General features: G+C 47.1%; 1 protein-coding gene across 2 annotated transcripts; it reads left to right on the top strand.

Moving 5' to 3' along the window:
• Positions 1-1,866: 1,866 nt before the first annotated feature.
• wnt9a (wingless-type MMTV integration site family, member 9A) lies at positions 1,867-19,334 on the top strand. Of its 2 annotated transcripts, none has more exons than XM_040172122.2 (4): positions 1,867-2,059; positions 12,844-13,103; positions 13,227-13,489; positions 15,380-19,334. In XM_040172122.2, the coding sequence occupies exons 1-4, from the start codon at positions 1,968-1,970 to the stop codon at positions 15,902-15,904; spliced, it is 1,140 nt and encodes a 379-aa protein (XP_040028056.2). In that variant the 5' UTR covers positions 1,867-1,967; the 3' UTR covers positions 15,905-19,334. The 2 variants fall into 2 exon arrangements, with proteins under 2 accessions (XP_040028056.2, XP_077955748.1); XM_078099622.1 differs by lacking the exon at positions 1,867-2,059 and adding an exon at positions 10,605-10,956 and having other exon boundaries at positions 15,380-17,584.
• Positions 19,335-21,104: the final 1,770 nt, after the last annotated feature.

Raw genomic sequence — 21,104 nt, 5'->3', positions numbered from 1 at the left:
TTGATAATCATAAGACATCTAACATCATGTGAAACATGCAAGCACGAATTATTAACTCGCCTCACTTGAATCTCTAATTGGAAGAACTGCTTTGTTTACGCACAGCGAGTAGAAACAAGGCGCCGTGAAGCCACTTGGTCCCATCTGTTGCTCTTTGTGATCCTCGGTGAACAGGCCCGGATATCGTTTTGAGATTAGGTTTCATACCGAATCCTTGGCAGGAGCGCCTCCCAGGTGTACCTGAGAAAACCGGCACCATTCCCAAGTACAGATACTTGTCTCCCCCGTGCCAGGTATCCAAGGTGTGTGTAGGGACTCAGCAGAAGTCAGGTGGTTTATGCAGAAGTTAACCAGGGAGGTCCCTGATGTAAGAAAACTCTCAGCTGGCAGTCTGGGGATATTATTTACAAATCAAGGGGTCAACCGCCAACAAATCTGTAATGCTATTATGGCTGTCATGCCTGGGAGTAAACCTGTCATGTTCGCTGAAATGTTCCTTGGAATTACTGTAGTTTAACAGTCTGTGTTTCAAGAAATGACACATTGACCTGGGTTTTAGAAAGAATACCGTGGCGGGAGCTTTGCTATTTTTACTGCTCGTGTGTGTTACAGTTGGGAAACGCTTTAACACAAGTGAGTTTGCATATTAAATAAGCGTTTTCAGTGACAATGACTGACCATTTTGGTAATCACCAAATCTTATGCAATCGAGTGCGTAGGAAGAGTAAATATTTTTCGAGAGCAGGCCTGCCAAAGCGACCAGATTACTTTTGAGAATGACTGATGGTTTGCCAATTGATTTATGGTGCTCAATAGGATATTTTTCAATGCGATTAAAGGTTTCGTCCTTAGCTCTTGTGAGATCGCCGACAGTTTGCGGACATCATGCGGATTAATTTGCTTTCTGCACTGAACTCTCTGGTGAATTTCTGGTTAAGGAGAAGTAACCGCTGTGCCTTGTTGAGGCAGGAACAGACTGATATTTAACTTCAACAGACAATCTTTAACCACTATCTAGTAAACAGGCAACCTATTCTGTAGTGTGCGGTGCAGTGAAATCAAAGTAGCAATATATGGAGCATGTGCAGCCAATATAAACCCGTTGATACACAGTTTAATTTATAAAGAATGCATCATCATAGGTTTTCTGTACCCGCAGAGTAACGTCTGCTGGAGTAAAACAGTAGCTTACAGTATTTACTACTGTAAAGCATAACGTGCAAATAGTTCAGTCCGAAACACTATAAAAACACGATTGATTGATGATGGAAACATCTGGCAAAACAACTTTGACATTGTGGCTTTGCGTTAGAAGTTGCTTGAGTACGCTCTCCGGAGCTTTCAAATGGTATCACAGGATCTTCTTCAGCCAATAATGGCGAGGCTGATTTGACATACAGCCTGTGCAGTAAAAACTCCCCGAGCAAAGAGGCTTCTTAATCACTTTAGTGGAGTAAAACCGCTGCACGACTGGACCATTTCAAAAAGGATGGATGACAATTACTTTTTTCTCTAGACAAAAATGGACTTCGCTGTTCAGTACAGGGGACTCGGGGCTGGATCTCACAATTTCAGGGTTTTTGCCACACTGGAAACAAACGGCCAGTGACTGATGGTAAACAAGTATTTGATCCTCTGCAGGCCAGCTCAGACTGACCTCAGTCTGCACAAACACTGACGGCATGGCGCTTCAAACGCATTCCAACCGTGGAAATGTAGACAACGGAGGAGATGTATCCGTCTCAAACCTGAGGGAGAAAATCAACTCAGCCCTCTGCATGCATTGCCATATTATTCTCCCCCCCCCCCTCCCCTCTCTCTCTCCCTCTCTCTCTCTCTCTCTCTCTCTGCTGATGGGAGGAGCGCAGCGCAGCTCCTCTCTGTATAAGAAGAGTTGAACTTTCAACAAGGGATTTTACACAGCTACTCAGGAGAAACGAAATGATCTGCCCTGGAGCCGCAGCAAAATGCTGGATGGACACCTACTCCTGGGATGGTTATCGTTCACAGTCATAGTGTATCTTCTCAACTTGCCCGGACCGACCGCAGCCTATTTCGGGTAAGGACAGACGCGTCCGCGACGCGTGCCCTTTCATTGATTTGATTGGTTCCCGAGGCACAAAAAGCAGGTAACAACTTTTTGTTCCTCCTGCAAACTCACCGAAGACCGTCCTTTTGAAACAGCTTATTCACATAACCGGATCACACCCCTCGGGAGTCGTTGCGCGAGCGGTTTTGGTCGCATGGACTCCTGCGGGTCAGTGAGGTGTCATTTGGCGGCGGGTGCGCGGCGCGCAGCGGGCCTCGCAGCTGGTGTCTGCGGCAGGTTGCGCGCACATGATTTGACCTCAGCGGAGCTGCTGACTGTTTAGCACGGTCAGCGAGTGCCTTGACCCACGGAGACAGCATCCAGTGGGTCCTCGCAGTAATGCTGTACGAGGAGACTTCTCCACCCCCCCCCCCCAATTCGTTCCCTGACAATTGAGCCAGCGCCCTGCGTAAAGTAACCCTCGTTTGAATGGCAAGTAGCGGTTGAGTGATTATTTTCGCTGAAACACTTGTAAAATCATATCCTTAGTCGACTCCGAAAGCGGCCGCGGAGCGAAAGGTGAGTGTATATGTGCCCCAGACTCCACAGCTGGTAACAATAAAGCAATCTGGTGGCCGAAACGTCTGCTCAGCTTGCACAGAAAATTCCCCCATCCAGCATAAACATCACACAAGTCAGAAAAAAAAAGAAAGAAACTCTTCTTTTTTTTTCAGCTGAGATTTTCAGCTGCGTCTAAACTCGCAAGACTTGGAAATGCATCAGAAAAATGTATGATTCATGTCATATACACAATAATGTTTAATTTATAAAGAGTACAGGGGTGTATATTTCATTCCCAGGGAACGCCTTGGATTGTAGGTGTAGCCCTCCACCTTTTAGAGGCCCTACTAATGCACTGAACTCCTGTTTGCATACTGGCATGAACTGCACTCTTAGTTTTTTTTTTTCTTTTCTTCTTCTGTCTCAGTTACAGAGGAACATTCGCCCTGCAGGTAAGCCAAGGTCGTTCAAATGAGGTCAGCGTGTCAGGTGGAAGGGTGGCCACGTTTCACCTGAAACTAAAACGCCCCCAAGTGACAACTGATTGATTTGGAATCTGTACCAAGGTGGCATGTCATCCTCTAACGTCGCACGCTCTTGGAGGGGTTTTCTGTACCTACAAATATCAGTGTTGATGGGTGCTGTTAGTTACCCCCCCCCCCCCCCCCCCCCCAGGCTGCAGAGTGATGACACTTGAAGCCTTTCCCGCAGAGTCAAATTTATGGCAGGTATGGGTTGTTGTGCAGGATCCAGCAAGTGGTAGTCGATCTGAGAACTGCAAGAGAGGACAGGAAGTGTCCTCCAGGACTCGTGTGACTTGCGTCCACCTGTTGTCCACCAAAGTGGGATTTACCTTCTCGTTGATACGGCACGGTGGTATAAAACATCACAACATTTAAAAGGATAAGAACAAAAGGTCGTCACCTGAGTGATGTCAACGCGCACCACCTGTAACCGCTCGGCATGATGGGAATATCTCAGCCCTGCGCGGCGCAACGTCATCCCCCGTAATGCACACGCTCACACGAAGTACGATATTCCAAAGTTGCACCGGAAGGACACGTGTAAACCTGCTCTCTGTTTCTGTGTCCCTCCCTGCAGCGGGCAGGTACATCCGCCTCCATGGTCCTCATGGTAACGCACATCTACTCATTCAGTTAGCACTTGTTTTCCAATTCCTTCTGTCAGCCCGCTCTCTCTCTCTCGCTCTCTCTCTCTGTGGTCCGCGCGGTGCAGCGGAACATGTGCTATTGCGATACACTCCACATTTTATTATTCCGCGGCTGGGTCGGGGAGGGGATGTGAATGAGTGACAGTCAATGATTGAGCCACACGGAGCACAGTGAGAGAGCCTGCGCACAGGTGACACTGATACAAAATGTGACCCCCCCCCCCGCCGCGGCTCAACTTCCCCAGAAACACGACACCGGCGACACGGGGCCCGCTTTCACCTTCCGACTCGCACACGAGACCCCGTTCAAATAAACAGGCCACGAGCGCGAGGCATCCCGGGGCCTCTTCGGCACTGATTCGCTCAAAATAGAGGGTCAATGTTGCATACCCAATTTCCAGAGTGCGGTGGAGCGTAAGTGTAACATAAACACAATCTCTCCTGCCCGTAGTCTGCGCGGCCGAGGGCGGGGTGGGATTCCTGGCGTGGTCGAGAGCCCGCTTAAATTGTCATCCTTCGCCCACAAGAATGCGAGCGCGCTCATTCTGCCCCCCCCCACCCCCCGCCTCTTCTCTCTCCCCCGGCCTGTTGCGGCAGGTGCTGGTTCTGCTAAATCCGTTATCATTGAGAATTTGATGCGGGCGGCGTTTGCTGAGCTTTTTCGTTACTTGACCTAATAGGTCACAGCACCTTGACGCGATTGAACTGCCAAGAGGAGGGACGTGTTCAGAGGACTCCCTGAGAGGATTGTCGGTTCCGGGTTTGAGTTTCGGTAAACTAACCCTCAGCCACAAAAGTTGTTTTTATTTGGTCCATGTGAGTAACGCTGCTGGGATTTACCGATGCCACAGGCACCGCAGCATCCCGAAGAAGCAAATATAGCGGATGCTGTTTCCTCCTTTTTTAATCACCCTCACGGAATCTGTCACCAGTTGGATCCCGGTGCCGATGGAGGTCCAATGACGCCAAAAACAACAGGATAAAAAAAATGTGATGCGTGTTCATTTATTGAGAAGGAAGGTTTTTTTTTTATCACTGTGCCAAACTAGGAGCTGCATTTCATTTTGCACAGACATGCTACGATTCCATGTAAACGTTTCCCTTTCGGTTCCCCCATGTGCGTGCCCGGCATCCCTGCAGCGGCTTGTGGGGAGCATGCCGGGTGATTACCGCTCATTAGGAGCTGCAAGCGTGGGCTCGGGCTGGCGATAGCCCGGCAGACAGCGGTGGCGGGCGTCTCGTTACCAGGCCTTTAGGACCGATTAGACCCTGACGTGCAGCAGGGCGGGGAGCCCCGTCGGCGGAGGGGTTTCCCCACTCCATAGGATATCCTGTGGCCACAGCCACACCTCAAAAGGGTATCACTTTACTGTGAGCCGAGAAGATAGGATTCTCTCAGCATCGGCGCTGTGAGCGCGTAGCGTCGGTGAGGTCACGCAAACCTGGCGGCTTAGATAACGGACGGCACGGCCTCAGGAGAAAAGAGAGGGAAGTTTGTTTTCTTTATGTTTCAGTTCGGTGCATGAGGATTCGAGCTAAGCCATGTTTTGCTTTGAGTGGGGGGGGCGCTCTGCTCTACAACGTCCCTCAGGAGAGGCATGCTACGCCTGCGGATGCCACAGGGTGGTGCAGCGCCGTCTGATGGTTGCAGGATGGTCCTCAATCAGCAATTTATAACCCTTCTGAGTAACAGGAGGAGAGTGGGAAATGAAATGTGGAAGAATCTTATGCAAAAGCAGTGTCTGTGTCCGGAAAAAAGAATCCCCCCCCTCTGCACAGAATATCATGGCTCCTCTAAACTAAGTAACACAGAGTTACTGCTTGTTTACCAGGTTCAAGAATTGCAAAGCGGTACAAACATTTCATCGAATGGCTTGTCCTGGGACTCATACTGGCCAATCATATTAGTATGATTGAAGATGAAATGGTTTGGCATGGCTTTTTTGATATGTTTGGCCCGCTAACATGCTAAGAATCAGAGATTTCACAAGGACCGTCCCACCGGTCGGCTGTGGACTTTATTGGCGGGTGGTCAGAAGATATGGGAATAAGGAAACTCCCATTGAGGGGAAACTCTTGTTGGTAACGCGTGATGACCTTTGCAGATGGAGCTGGAGACACGGGTAATTTGCAAAACTAATTGCGGCTCAAGATACTTTTATTGGTCAGACATTGATGAGATGATGCTAGTTAGTGCGACCGCTATGTCCTGTGTTTTCCATCCTTGACCACAGGCGTCTTCGCTGCCCGGTTTGTGGGGATTTATGAGACAGGGCACTTCTTATGTTGGCCAAGATTAGCAGATTGACAAACTCTCACTCACGCGTTCTAGAGAATATCGGTGCGTTTCTCAGGTCTAACTGTTTTTTTTGTTTTTGCACAATATTTTCAGGTTTCAGACGTGGCTTTCTACAGCAGCCAACATGAAATCCTGGTTTTGAATTTCATGCACCTGAGAAGATGAATAATTACATAAAGCCTTATGAAAACTGCAGGGTTAGACCTTTATTGCACTTAATCAGGACGTTGATCTTGCGTAAACACAATCCTATAGAAGCCCGACCTGACGTGCACTGAGGTACTCCACTCAAACCAGAGTGTGTGTTTGCCAAATGGGTGTTATTACACTGTCTAAGGTTTGCCTCAAAAAGCATATTTATCCATGAAGCCTGAGTATTAGTTTGAGAATGGACACCATCAGAAGTACACTCAAATGATTGGCCTTTTTTTTTTACAGACAATCTACGCTGAGATTGACTACCAAGCACTTTTCTTTCCCATTGAAAATGGACAGACTTTCAATCCGCTGCTTTATTCATCAGATGTCAAGAGTCAAACCTTTTTCTCTCCCGGAAACAAATGAACTGTGTGTACACGCACAGAACGTCACACTGCCGGGGAGTATTAGCCAGGAGAGCTCGAGTAACACTCTCAGTTTGTCCTGCTTGGTTTAAAAAGCCGCGCGCTCCGGCCTCTGCACACTTATCAGATGGCCGCGGCCGGCGTCTTGTGCGAATCAGAGAGAGCCGAGAACAGTGTGTGTGTGTGTGTGTGTGTGTGTGTGTGTGTGTGTGTGCGCGCGGCTGAAGGCGTTTGGTGCGCCGGTGCGCTGGTACAGGGCCGCTCTGTGCCATGGTGTAGGCTAGAACAGGGGAGTCATGCGGCCACCGCTGCGTGCCCAATCTGTGCCAGTCACACAGTGACTATAACTGAGCTGCTGACCTTAGAAGCCTCGAGTTCTCACATAGCAGTTAAACCTCTTACCATGCCCCACGCTCCCATTCCCAAACCGTGGAACCCGTAGTCCCGCTTCTCGGCTACCGGCGCCCGCATTCACGGCGGTGGATTAAAAAAAATTAGTGCTGAACAGTGACTTCCCCCCCCCCTCTTTTTTCTTTTATGAATTGAAAGAACATTTTCTTCTGCTGCAGCCTCACGTGCAGACAAACTAAGCGAGAATACTTACGAAAATATACTTTAAAATATCCAAATGTCCAATGCGCGGGAACTCTGCCCAATCAGCCAATTAGTGTGAGAGGCCCGACACGGCCCGCGTGGGGAGTCAATGACCTGAAGGGACAGCGGAGGATACAACATTGGGTCATATCCTGTGAAGTCACAGCAGATAGCGAACTTTCCTCCCTCACATTGGAAACGCCGGCGCTGCTCGATGGCCCCCGCGGTGCTGAAAGGCTCATTGCTCAACTAATCCTGACTGGCCGCGTCCCGGGCCGGTGCCTCTTTTGTTTCGTGTCAGCCACAGCTGGTCAGGAGCAGTCACAACACCCGCCGCTTTCAGCCGGTGACTAATCTTATCTTGGCCGTACGTACGCGTGATCCTTTACTCTTTCCCCTATTTCTTTAGTTTTAATGACTCCGGGAAAGCTCGGTGTCACTGCTGGGGGAGAAAAAATCCCATTTCTGTGCAGGATTTTGTCTCTTCTAAACGCTCGCGAGGCGAGACAATGGCACGGAGGCTCATTTGACACTGATTCTTGGTTTCTTCAGTTATTGGCGTCGAGGCCGTGGAGCACACTGGCAGCCACGGTGAGAGTGGGCCAGAGGGAAAACACCACACAAACTCACATTCCTACAACCTCTGGCATGGCCTGGCGTGATGGGACTCGGGCAGGGTGGTCTGAAGTTCATCCAACATTTCTGAGAAAAGCAAACCCCCCCCAACTCCCCACTCCCCACCCTCCGTCCCCTCCAAAAAAAGAGCATACTTAAACGCTGGAGGTCGGACGGAAAAAGAAAACGAGAGAAGAGGAAATCAGCAGAGCTTAAAGAAAGAAAGGTACGGATTGCCATCAGGTGACTACGGTGGTTTGTCTCCATGAGAGCTGAACTGTCCCGGGACACATGTTCATGTCTGTCATCCTCCTGAGGGTGGGGGGGGGGGGGGGGGGGTACGGTCTGAGACGAGGGTGGTTGTGTCTACAGGAGGCTTTGTTTTGAGCCAACAGCTGGGCGGAATGATTGGCATTCGTTTAGAGGGGTCGGCCGGTGGGAATAGGGGAAGTTTGGAGGAAAAGGGGGAGGAGGAGGGGGAGGAGAAGGGGAGGAGAGGGGGGGTAAATTGTGATGTAGGAGACACCAGACCACACAACCTGCAGGTCCCCGGCTGATGGAGGAGCTGCGGCTTTGGTGCTTTTTCTGCCCGGGCGCGTTCAGCCACGATCAACTCCTGCCGGTGTTGACTTAAGGTAGTAAGTGCCTGTGTACATGTGCACATGCACACGCGTGTGACGTTGTATGACAACTAAGCGAAGCCGGCAGCTATTTGAGGAGTGAAGATGATAAACAGACAATCGCTTAAATCCACATTTTAAAGAACACACTGTACCAGGATGTGTTTGCTTTGGTAACATGCAGCAGTTAAAAGCACCACTAAGAAACCCGCTCTTTGAAATCTATTGATCTTGAAAGGATTGTAAGTATTGGCATTATGAAACGGGAATGTGTGCTGATCCAAACAGCAGCTACTCCAGCCCGACCGATGCGGAACCTTTGGGTGGAAAATCAATGAAGTATTGGCTCCAAAAAAACATTTTTTAAAGGAACACATTAAAACCGCTTTGATAAGAACATTTTACACTTCAATAATAAGCTCAGTACTCTCGCTTGGACAACGAAGGTAAAGGTGACACCATTTTAAAAAGGACCTCAGCCGTTTCTGTACGTCAGTTTCTTTTGTTTCCCTGTGATAAGCCAAAAGGGTCTAATATATAATCTTGTTTAATGCTGAAGCTGTGATTATGTTGTATTACCAATCAACACTCGAATGCGTCTTAGGTGAGGAGTTGTTTAGGAAAAGTTGTGAAAAACAACCCTCCCAAGTTCCCGCTGCCTACGGGGGCATTTATGTTTTTTCTATAGTTGGATAGAATCCAAAGCCTAGAGATACTTTACATAATAATAATAATATAAAAAAGAGCAGCAAATGTTCACATCGATGATGAGCATTGGACATTTGTAACGTTTGCTGTTTGTGCTTCAGCCCACAGAGTTTAATCTATAACACATGGACCGGCTTGTTTACATATGGAGCACACGAATAACACCAGCCGCTACAAAGACATGTGTGTTTGTAACCCAAACACAGAGCGAGACATTCGACCCGGCCCACAACGCTAAGTTAGGAGAAATAATGTGTTTTCCCACCGTCGTAGAGTTTAGGTATTATTCCGCCTCCTTCAGCTACTTACATACCGACCCGGTGAAGAAGGCGCTGGATCACCAGCTGAGGGTCACTTCCAGGCCCGTAGCGTAAAAGCCAGAGGGGGGGGCCACTGAACGATGGCGAGTTCAGTGCTAGTCAATGATTTTCACCCGACGGCTGCAAAAATGTACATGAAGTGAAAATGTCAAGGGCAATGGGAGGTGCTGACGGGTGGAGGGAGAAAGGACTCAACAAACCGCGGCGTTACTAAGCGAGAGGCGGTGCAGGAGGAGCAGCGGCGTGAGAGCCGGTCAGCGAGGGTGTAGATGGAAAGAGCAAAGCTGAGCAAACAGCAGCGAGCATCCAACCTCGCGTTGGATAATAAGGAGTTCTGTATGTTGGCGTTATATTCCGTGTGTGATTGGTGTTGCTGTGACAACGCCTCAAACAAAAACACGAACAAGAAAAGGGGTTCGCGATGTGAAAACCTGCATATTCTTGTGTGGGTCCCAGCGCTTCGCTCACTGTTTAAACATGCGTTGTGGTAAGCAAATGCGTCTTGTAACTCTAGGATCCCCTTTATATGACGTTTTGTTAATGGGAAGAGACAACGATTTAATGCTTTATGGATTATTAGATGAGCATATCTTGGCTTGAAATGTTTTTGTATTTATTAAATTGGGTAGAAAACTTTAAACTGAATAACGGCAAGAATGATCTACATTTAGTAAAATATTTCATATCCAGATTTGTCGTGAATTTTTGTGATTCAGCCACCGGACTGTTTTCTGAGGATCTTTTTCCTTTGATTGATTTGAATGAGTTCATTCTTCTAATATGCAAAAAGTGCATCCAGTAAAATACGATACTTAGACGGAAAGAACTGCGATCACTTTACATCTGCGATACCATTTGACTATTTCCTGCAGTCCAAATACGCACGACCCCCCCCACCCTCCCGCCCGGCAGTAGCTCTGCACACGTGAAATGTTTCTCCCCCTCTAACGACCTCTAAATATCCCTTCCTATTAATAATTTAGAAAGGAGAAAAAAAAAAAAAAAAGCCGCAGGGACAGTAGCGCTGAGTTGGGTGTCATCTTTGGCCTCCCTCCAGCTCCCGCTCAGACCGTCTGTCTGTCTCAGACAGGCCTGTCACTCTAACGCTCTCTTGTTCTTGGCAGGCATTCGGGCTTTTGGGGAGATCTGACGCTGATAACCGTGAGCGCCTCAACGAGGAACGCGCACGTCACGTTGGTGACGTTGAGTCAATCGAGAGCCACGTTTCGTCGGTCGGAGGGCTCTGCTGAGACATTTATTGTGCAAAATTCCAATGCGTATTTGCTTATCTTCTAAGTCGCAGGCACGTGGAGTAGTGAACGGCACCCTGGTGTCGGTATGAAATACGTCACATTCACAGGATTCTTTTTTTTTTTCACTGTTTTTTCAAACGGTCTTAGGTGCTCCACGTGGCGCCATCATTCAATCCCGGCCCCGCCAGCTATAGAAATGCAGCGGAACGGTTGTCAGCCACAGGTAACGGAACCGGGTCGGCTGGACTTGTTGGTTCTGGCACTTTGGACGGGTTTCCTTGGCACGGTTAGCGTAGTGTACTCAAAATATGAGGAAGATCTTATTCCCAGTGGGACAGTTCTCTTGCATTGTGTATGCTCTTGGCTCTGTTCACCTCAAACCGTGGATATTTTCACTGTCTAAAGTGTGTTGGGAGAGCGATCTCGGTCAAGACCCAACTTGCCAGGTTTCCAATGGAAAATCTATAGCTGTCAGACAAGTTGAGGAAAGGCAAACACACGTTTGACCCGATCCGAAGGCAAATCCTCAACCCTCCTTTTTGATTTCACTGCCTGGATTTTCAACCCGGGCCCGTCGCAGAGACAATAACGCGTAGCACATGGGAACTATTAAGTCCATCGGTATGATACTCCGAGTCGAGGGGAAACATTTCGGTGAGTTATTGGGCTCATTAAAACAAATCTCTTGTTGAGGAGATCCTGTGACTCTCTAAGTGATCGTGAGTGATGTCAGAGTCTTCCGTGAAAAACGATCGCGTAAGTAATGAGGATCAGCGATCAACACTTCCGCTCCGTGTTAACGAAGCCAGCGGAGACGTGCAGCAGGTGCTCCGCGCCCTTTACGGAAAGGTCCTTTCGCACGGCTGAATCCAACAAGCTTTGCTGTGGTTACAGTCATTTGGTCCACTTTTTACATCCAAGAAGGGATTAATGCGGCGTTAATAACACTGTGACATCCGTTATGTTCTGTACCTGTTCCGTTCATCTGGAACACTTCTTTTTATCTTTAAAAAAAAAAAGAAGTTTGAATCCTGCATTTTTTTTAGGGGCCTCGCTGGGAGGAGTGTCAGTCAGTGCACAAAAGAGTCCCTCTTATGTCCCATGTCCATCCCCGAAAGCACTTTGGCCAGAGGACATGTGGTTTTGTGAGTTTCGTAAATCCAGTTATTCTCCAGTTTCACTTTGAGGGTGTAAAGCAGGCCAGAAATTCCACATAATGAACAACCACGGGTGCCAATCCTTTAAGTTGGTGTGACCAAAATGGTCACAGGCCGACAGTCATGTCCCCTGTGTGTGTTTATGAAAGTAATGCTCTGCTCTCCTCATCACGACCTCAGAGCGCCGGCCGTCGGGTTTTTTTTTGCCAGCCATGTGGCAGTCCTCGCTTTGTGTGTTTTTATACGCGCTCCCCTTAAATAAACTGACGAAAAGGAGCGCGAGCGCACCACATGTTCTCCGTGCCGTGTTTAGAACCCGAAACTTCTGCTTGTTGTATTTCAGATGGATCACGGCTTCGAGGTCCTGAAGGCCCCGGACTTTTGTGTAAATTCTGCCACGTGCTTACGTTTGAACGTAAAGCGGCGCATGTCAGTGGCTCCCTCCCGTCAGGACGCCGTATAAATATTAAAACCGAGCCACGGTCTCCGATGCATGTGGTTTGACTATAAAATTGTTTAAAGCGTGAGGCCACACCAGGTGTGCTCTTTACTAGTTCTGCAGATTACATCCTCAATCTTAAATCGTCGCTGCGCCTCTTGCGAAAAGAAAGAACTCTTCCGCCTCTGTGGAGAATTTGCACTGTACAGTGACGCGCCAGCGCCGGGGGGCCGATCTCTATCTCCAGCAAATGTTGAATTCCCCTGAACATTAACCACCGAACAGCTCAATTCATTTGAACATTAACCAAACCTTTTGAGCACTGCATGCCCGAGCTGTGCTTCCTTTGCTGTTTATGCAGCATATCTTTGCCATCTTGCTGTTTGTCCAGGGGGCGGGGGGGGGGGGGGGGTCACCAATCCTGCACTTTGATGGGAGCATCTATCGAGGCGAACCCACCCGTCCGTGCGGCGTTTTGACTGACCCGAGTGCGCATGTGGTCTTATCCGTGCAGGCTGACGGGTAATGAACCGCTGTCCATCCTGCCACTGAACTCTCTGCCGGAGGAGAACGTGGGCAGGGCCCACTACAAGCTGTGCGACCGGCTCAAACTGGAAAAGAAGCAGCGCAGGATGTGCAGACGCGACCCGGGCGTGGCGGAGACCTTGCGGGAGGCCATCACCATGAGCGCCCTAGAATGCCAGTACCAATTCCGCTTTGAGAGGTGGAACTGCACCTTAGAAGGGCGCCACCGAGCCAACATACTAAAGAGAGGTACGGGTTTCTCCTCCCTTTTCGTCAAGCATTAATATGGCGGGATAATCTCCCCCGTGTTGCACACGGATGAGAACGGTTTTCCCACCTCTCATTTGTCAATCTCCAACATGCTTTTTCCAGGGTTTAAAGAGACGGCCTTCTTGTACGCCATCTCGTCGGCCGGCCTTACCCACGCGATGGCCAAGGCCTGCAGCGCTGGACGCATGGAGCGTTGCACGTGCGACGAGGCTCCGCACTTGGAGAACCGCAAGGCGTGGCAGTGGGGAGGCTGCGGGGACAACCTCAAATACGCAAACAAGTTTGTCAAGGACTTCCTGGGCAAACGCTCCAACAAGGACCTGCGCGCACGCGTGGACATGCTCAACACAAACGTCGGCATCAAGGTAAGGGCGGGGGGGGCGGCGCGGGCGGTTTAGCGAATGGTCGTACGCGTCAAAGTAGTTCCTACTTAGCCCGTGAAAAGTGTCTTTTGAGTGCCAAACCTTCATGCGAGTGCGAACACTTGATGGTTGAAATGACCCTTTAGTTCCCTTCTCCGTTCACTCCTTTCGTGAGCGTCGTAGTTCGTCTGTGACATGAAGCAGTTTTCTTTCCAGCTCATAATTTGTTTCAAACATTAAAATGTGACTCAGCAGGGATGTTAAACTTAAGGGAGGTTGATTTGAAAGAAGGAAAATATGTTTTGATAATAATTCAGCGGTATCTTTTCACCCACTGTCATGTTGATCTGCCTTTTATTAAAGTACGTTTCACGAAACACACTCAAAAATGGCCGAGGTCAGAGTTCATTTGGAATCACAGATAGAATTCAAACAGAAACGCTGGCTGCTGACTTCAATCAGGTAAACGGTGGGAAAACTGTGATAATATAATGCAATCATGTAGACAAAGCGCCAAGTCATTTCGTCTTATCCCATATATACTGAACTAGCATATCTTTGGTTTTTCTTTCTGAAATGCCGGAGTTTAAATATTAAAGCGCTGCTAAATGACTGCTGTCACATAACACAACTAAAGTGACTGAAGTAATTGCCACTGTACATTTGGTGCAATATAAAAGTACTCATTAGTCAATATTTGATTTTCTTACCCAGATTAGATAGGCAGTATCTCGCCATTGTGCTCCGGCACAATTCATTGACTGTTTGCGGTTATCAAATATTGCTTTTTCATGTTGGAAGTGTTTTTAATAGTAAAATAAAAGAGGGAATGGGCTCTTTTTTTTTTTTTTTGTCATGCAGACGTTTTCTCTGGAATATGTTTCTTTCGCTCGTCCTTCTCATTTTGTAACCATTTCCAGTTTGGTTTCGAAATGAATTATTGAATTATAGCAGAAGCACACGTCCCAAATGTTAGCCGACACAAACGTCTCCCAAAAGACCCGCGCAGGCTCTTCCTTTTCAGCTTGGCTCTCCAAACTCTTTGGAGGTTTAATTTGTGATCGAAGATTTACGACGTTGCTTTTTGGTCTTCCTTGTGATTTTTCCTTTTTTTTTGTAGTGAGGTATATCGCGGTTCTTCGGGGTGAATTCCCACACGCAGGACCGAGCTGGAATGTGCGAGCCTCTGCGTCCCCTCGACATTTTGAAAAGCTGACCTATCAAAATTTGCTTGACCTGCTGGTGTGATGAATATGCGCTTCCTGTTCCCCGATCTCTTTCACAGTCTGAGAAAAGGACTGTTGATTTTATCCAAACTCTTAGACAATGTGTTTTTGTCATTGGTTTTCGCACATTCGCTGCTTTCACTCTGCGGTTGGGGCTGAAGTGGACTTTGGCTGACTGCGAAGAGGTCAAGCAGCAATAAAATAACGCGTTTGTGGTCACTTTCCCCGACGCTCTCGATGTTTCACTACCAATTCTACAATTTTATGTATAGATGTCTTAACTAATCTCCCTCTAACGTTCCCCATGACTTATTACCTGGAAAATAACAGGTTTATCAACTTGTTTAGTTAACAAGACTTGTTGTCTGTGGTTATCATTAAAAAAGAAGCCAATATTATATTGCTCATCTTTACGCAGGCTTAGACAAAGTGCAATATTGTTCTCCTTCTGAATGATGTTAATTATAGTTCACATGCAATATGGGAAGCCTCTGTTTCTCCCTGTTTTTTATTGTTCATATCAAAGAGATCAGCCAAGTCACTAATTTGCCATCTGGTCCAATTATGAGCTTATTTGGGTAAATTGTCCCTTTTGAAATGCTGCTTACTAAACAAAAGGCCCATTAGATCACACGGCTTTTCATCGCATTCCTTTTTCATGTCCCAGGTGATCAAGGCCGGGGTGGAGACCACTTGCAAGTGCCACGGCGTCTCCGGCTCCTGCACCGTGCAGACCTGCTGGAGGCAGCTCCAGCCCTTCCACGAGATCGGCAAGCAGCTGAAGCAGCGCTACGAGACCTCCATCAAGGTGGGCAGCTCCACCAATGAGGCCACGGGGGAGGGGGAGATCTCTACAGGCCGGGAACAACAACAACAGCAGCAACAACAACAACAACAACAACAACCGCCACAGCAGCAGCAGCCCGGCCCGAGCGATCAGACCCCTCGTACGATGGACCTGCGCCACATCGAGGACTCGCCCAGTTTCTGTCGACCCAGCAAGTACTCGGCGGGCACGACGGCCCGCAAGTGCTACAAGGACAAGAACTGCGACGCCATCTGCTGCGGGCGGGGCCACAACACGCAGAGCAGCGAGGTGACCCGGCCGTGCCAGTGCCAGGTGCGCTGGTGCTGCTACGTGGAATGCAAGCAGTGCACGCAGAGGGAGGAGGTGTATACCTGCAAAGGGTAAACGTGGGGGCGAGCGCGCGGGGGGGACGGCGGCGGCGTCGAGGAGGAGCGGTTGCTTTGTTCCCGACGACACGAACGAGGAGCGAGCCCGATTCCGAAGCAACAAGCACTTTGAGGGGATTTCTGTGGTTTCGGACTTTTCGGAGGTCCCGCGTGGCCGCACGCAGATCCAAGAACCTTCTCAGACAACTGGGGCAACATCTCAAGCTTTTTATATTTTTTTATTTTCAATTTCGCAAAATCCCAGCGATGCCTTGAAGAGAGACACTTTTTATTTTCCCCCCCATTTTAAAATAAATCCAAATGCATCTTTTCTCAAAGAGGTCAGAGATCAGCGTCCAGCTGATGAGGATCAGACACACCGACAGACAGGGTTCTGTGTGTGTGTGATTCTTTACATGTGTGTGTTTTTTACAGGAGCGCGCGATGGGCATAGAGGGGGGGGGGGGGGGGGGGCTTTGTATGACGACTATTATGGCAAAGAAAACCATATTCAGAGACTTGCTAAAAAGAAAAAAAAAAGACCGGGTGTAAGATTTACTTTACACGCACACATTTACACCCACACACATTGTGTGTTTGCATATGTACATGAATGAATTCAGTTATATTGTAATATTATATAAGCCACTTATCTAACTATGTTAAAAACAAACCACTAACCACACAAATGTTTTGTTGTTTGTGTGCTCTCGCTCGTTTTTCTCCTTGATTCATGTTGACGAGGCCCTTTGGAAAGCAGCACACGTCCGTCGTCTTGCTGTGGATAATTTATAGATCCTCTTGGGACTACTCCTTCACAGGGAGAAAGAAATGATATATATTTTTACTATTTCTCCGGTAATACTATAATATAAAGCTGTTAGTAAATGCAGTAAAAATAACTAAACCATCCAGTTTAGGCTATTCTCTGCCTTGAGCGAACCAGCGTTCAGGGAATAACTTAAACCACTATAACAATTTGGGTAGAATAGGAGAGAAATAGTGCAAAGACAACTAATATCCAAGTTGGAGGTGACAGCGGCGTTGTTATGACAGCCGACGTCGCTGCAGCAGGTGATCGCTCGACACACATCAGAAATATCCTGAGCTCTGCAGTTTAAATCGTTTTGTTTTGTTTAGCTTTTGATACTTTGAATTTGTAAAGAAAGCCATGGAGAACTGGAGGAATGTACCCCCCCCCCCCCTGCCCCCCCCCCACAACCATTTCACATCCCTCTCTCCTCCTCAGCTGCCACCATTTGATTGAGCCATATTCCACACGTGTAGACATGTACAGTGGGAGCTGCACCGGTCAGGCCAAACCGTTCGACCCAGACGAAAATCGAACTTGACGCCTCTGCAGATTCGCCTTAAGTGAGGACGAATGTGCTTTAGTTAATATAAACACGTTTTGCAAGACTAACATTTGTGTAAAGTTCGGCAAATTGCTGGCCAAATGCAAATGTTGGGGTTTTGCAAAATGAGTTGTCTCCATTCAGACGTCAGTGAGTCAGGATTACTGATGCTACTCACGCGTTTGACTAGAATATAACGTGCTAATGGGTGAACTTTAGGGATGCTGGTGGGCAGGTTTTGGTTCGCTGTTTCCAGTCTGACTGAGCAACATTGATGTGTGGTATTTTTTAATTGAACCATCAGCAACTGAAAAAATAAATGTCAATCCATTCCTTTAGGAAAACATGCAATCAAATGTTAAATTTGAAGAGAAATGTCTCTGAACACACACACACCATGCAGACAATATTATGTCATTGTATTGTGGGAACATTTTGTTACATGCTATAAGTTATGACTTTTTTTAGATGGGTGTGAATTTAACTACTGAGTGAGGGACCCGGCTTTGTATTATAGCGCCATTCACGCACTGAAGCCCAAAAGCCCTTTTTTAAAGTCATTTAAGAATTGCATTCATAAATACAATGCAGTTCAGCTTTTTGCTACTTTAGAAAAAGGAAAAAATTGCAAGTTTCTTCTCCTGTGGTTTAAAGACAAAAGTGAGGCACGTGTTCAACCCTCGCGAGCAACTCTTTGGCAAATCGGTAGCAACACAAAACGACATTTTTGGAAACGGCCCACAGCTGCTGCAACACGATGGTTACGGACTGTAATCGGCGACGCAGCACCGTTGCCAAACATCCTTTTCCCATCCTTTTTTTTTTTTAACAGATGCTTTTATCAGTAGAGATGAATAGATTTGAAACGCGAGCGGCGTCCTCGTCAGGCGGGTCGTGCTTTTGGCTCATTTGTCCGGAGGAGATAAATTCCTAGCATTTTGATACGAGGAGGCATGCCAAATAAAGACTGGTCAAAACGTATACATAGAACTTTGCACGCTACAGGGAAACCATAATAGCTATGCTGAGACCTGAAGCACAAATGCCAGCTCACCACAACTTTTGTGTGTGTGTGTGTGTGTGTATATGTGTGTGTGTTAGCCAAAACTCGCACACACACATACGCACCTCGGCCCAAACGCACTGAGGTTCTCTTCCATCGAGCAGATTCAGATCAGTGCCTTTCTGTTTGTTTATAGGTTGTACATATGGGCCTTTCAAATTCCTCCCGAGGACGGAGCGTGACGCAGCAGCCGGTCGGCCCCGAGACGTCACGGCCGTCCACATTTTCTCAAATCCAAAACTGTTGCACTGTTGAGTCGTCAGTGGATCATGTACAAAATTTTGTATTATTTTTTTTTGTAGAGAAAAAAATTAAAAGATAAATTATTTTTAAATATATTATGAGTGTTTAGTGTAAATAACGTCAAAGTCTAAATTGATTTTATATCCTGTATTTTTTACTCTGTTTTTCTTTCGGGTGTTTTTTGGGGTGGAGGCTTCGAGAAGCCAGCGTATACTTTAAGCATATTTCATATCTCATCGTTCTCGGTTATCTAAGCACTAACAAATCCTAACAAATTTTAGAATCGACTCACCTCCTAGCGGCCTTTTATTCATGCGCACGATCACACGTTTCTTTTGAGAGTATTCCAACAAAATCACAGTCATCGACAATATGTTGTTCTGTTTTGTATAATCAACTTTTTTTTTAAATGCCTCTGTAATGTTGGTTATCGCCATACGATGCAGTATAAACGCATGATTGCATCAGCGTAAACTAGTTTATACTCACCTTTGGATCACTTTACATGTACATGTACTTTTTGTTAGGATTTGTGCTGTGCTTGTAAAACAAAGATAAAACACAAACTATGTATTGTCCGTTGTGATGATACTACACCAGCAAAGTTTTGTCCATGTTCACGTATTCTTGTCTTATGGGAACTCTAAATTATTTTCCTCTACCTCATGTGTATAGCTTGTAGGTATAAACAGATCACAAATGACTGGTAAGAATGTATTTAAGTTATTTAACATCTTTGTATAACAAAGGCGAAAAAAATCTGAAATAATAAATGAATTTTTAAATTATTCCATGTGTGGTTTCGTTCTTCAGTTGCACTATTTTAATTAACTATTAAGTAATGCAGTACGATATAATACAAAATGAAATAAGGGATCTGATTGGAGGTTTTAAAATGGTTTGGGATTTAACGCGGATGTGCGGCGCTTAGCAAAGACGATTAATACATTGGTTAATTGACTAAAATAAAAGGAAATTAAACTGTTGTTTGAATTACTTTTCACATACCTCCTCAAATTGAAGATTTTTTTTGCTGCTTTTGTCCGTTTTATATCTGTTATACAGTGTATAACACCATTTAGACTGGGGTCGTCGTGGCGCAGGGGTTAGAGAAGGTGTGCTGGGAAGCACAAGGTTGGTGGTTTGATTCCAGGCGTTCCAAGTGTCCCTGAGCAAGACACCTAACCCCTAATTGCTCCCCGGGCAAAAATGTGTAAAAGCCATGGGTTTAAAGTGTAATGTAAGTCGCTTTGGATAAAAGCGTCTGCTAAATGACCTGTATTGTAATTTAGACTCTAAATCTACAAAAACAATACAATACTGCCTTTAAAACCAGTTATGTCCTTTTTGATTTTAGGACATGTGGCGACACCTTTTTCTTTTTTAGCTCTTGACAGAATGATACCCCCCCCCCCCTCCTCCCACCTGCCCCCTTTTCTGTAATAAGACGTCATTGTTGTAGTTAAGTATTGAGCTGCAATCTGATGCAGACTTGTTGGATTTTCAGTTTCATGCAGGTTCGCCCTCACTTTGCTAAACTGATTATTGATGCCGCCGTCATATCACACCACGCGGCCCCACGGCAGTGATGCTTTTACCACCACGTCAAACAAAGTCGCTATGAAACTCATCAGGGCCGCATATGCACATCTCTGTCTCGGCCTCACGGCGTGAGAATCACCCTGCTGAGCTGATATTATTCCAACAGGCCCTAATTCCCTCAGCAGAGGAGCTGAGATGTCAGGGAGTTTTCTCTCTCAACAATCTTGCCAATATCTCGCTGCCTCATCTTGCGAACCCCGAAGGTCGAGTAATCCAAGAGAGCCGGGGGCTTTGTGATCCCAGGCTGAGAATAGGAACGCCACGTCCGGTTGGGGAAACAACACGCAATCACGGAGTGTATCTGTTCTAAGAGCTAAAACATCAGTGGGAAAGCCCTCGACATCCCTGACACGTGTACCTAAATTAGCGGCGCAGGAGTAGCACCCTCTTGGCGTTTGGTATTCACCCCCCCGGGTCCTAGTGAGAAGCTTTTAATGTAACCCCGCTTGCCGGACCCCTCTGGCCTTCCTGTCCAGTGAGCTGTGACTTTGCGGTGCGCTGTAATCCGACAACGTTTTGACAGCTGTTACCATGAAGGAAGTGGGTGCAACTAAAGCACGTAGTCAAAAAAAAAAGAAGAGAAAAGGTAGAAAAGAAGAAAAAAAAAGAAAAATCAGCTAGACGCTAGACTGACCCCCCCAACCCCCCCTCCTGCTTCTAACCACCTCCCATTCCCACCGTCGGAGTGGATATTGAGATGGTTGTTGAATTGGTGAAAGTGGCACAGGATTTGTTATTCCAGCATCACCCCACTGCACAGGATGTGTGTGTGTGTGTGTGTGTGTGTGTGCTCCTGCCTTGAGGAGCGCTCATCGAGGTCTGGACGAAGACGTCGAGGCGTTTAGTTCATCGGCGTATACGAGGAGAGTAATAGAGAAACTAAGTAACGCTCACATATGTGATGGATGACGATGCGCTTGATGCTCTGTCAAAAATACGCTTCCAAGCAACGTTTT

The sequence above is a fragment of the Gasterosteus aculeatus genome, chromosome 3 (assembly GCF_964276395.1).
Source record: "Gasterosteus aculeatus chromosome 3, fGasAcu3.hap1.1, whole genome shotgun sequence".
In the NCBI taxonomy this organism is placed as follows: Eukaryota; Metazoa; Chordata; class Actinopteri; order Perciformes; family Gasterosteidae; genus Gasterosteus; species Gasterosteus aculeatus.
The sequence above is the reverse complement of the archived record's forward strand: the minus strand, read 5'-3'. Positions and strand labels throughout refer to the sequence as shown.

Coding starts and splice junctions, on each gene's coding strand:
- wnt9a (XM_040172122.2), top strand. CDS start 1,968: ATGCTGGATGGACACCTACTCCTGGGATGGTTATCGTTCACAGTCATA. Junction 2,060..12,843: donor CCGACCGCAGCCTATTTCGG/GTAAGGACAGAC, acceptor TTATCCGTGCAG/GCTGACGGGTAATGAACCGC. Junction 13,104..13,226: donor AGCCAACATACTAAAGAGAG/GTACGGGTTTCT, acceptor TGCTTTTTCCAG/GGTTTAAAGAGACGGCCTTC.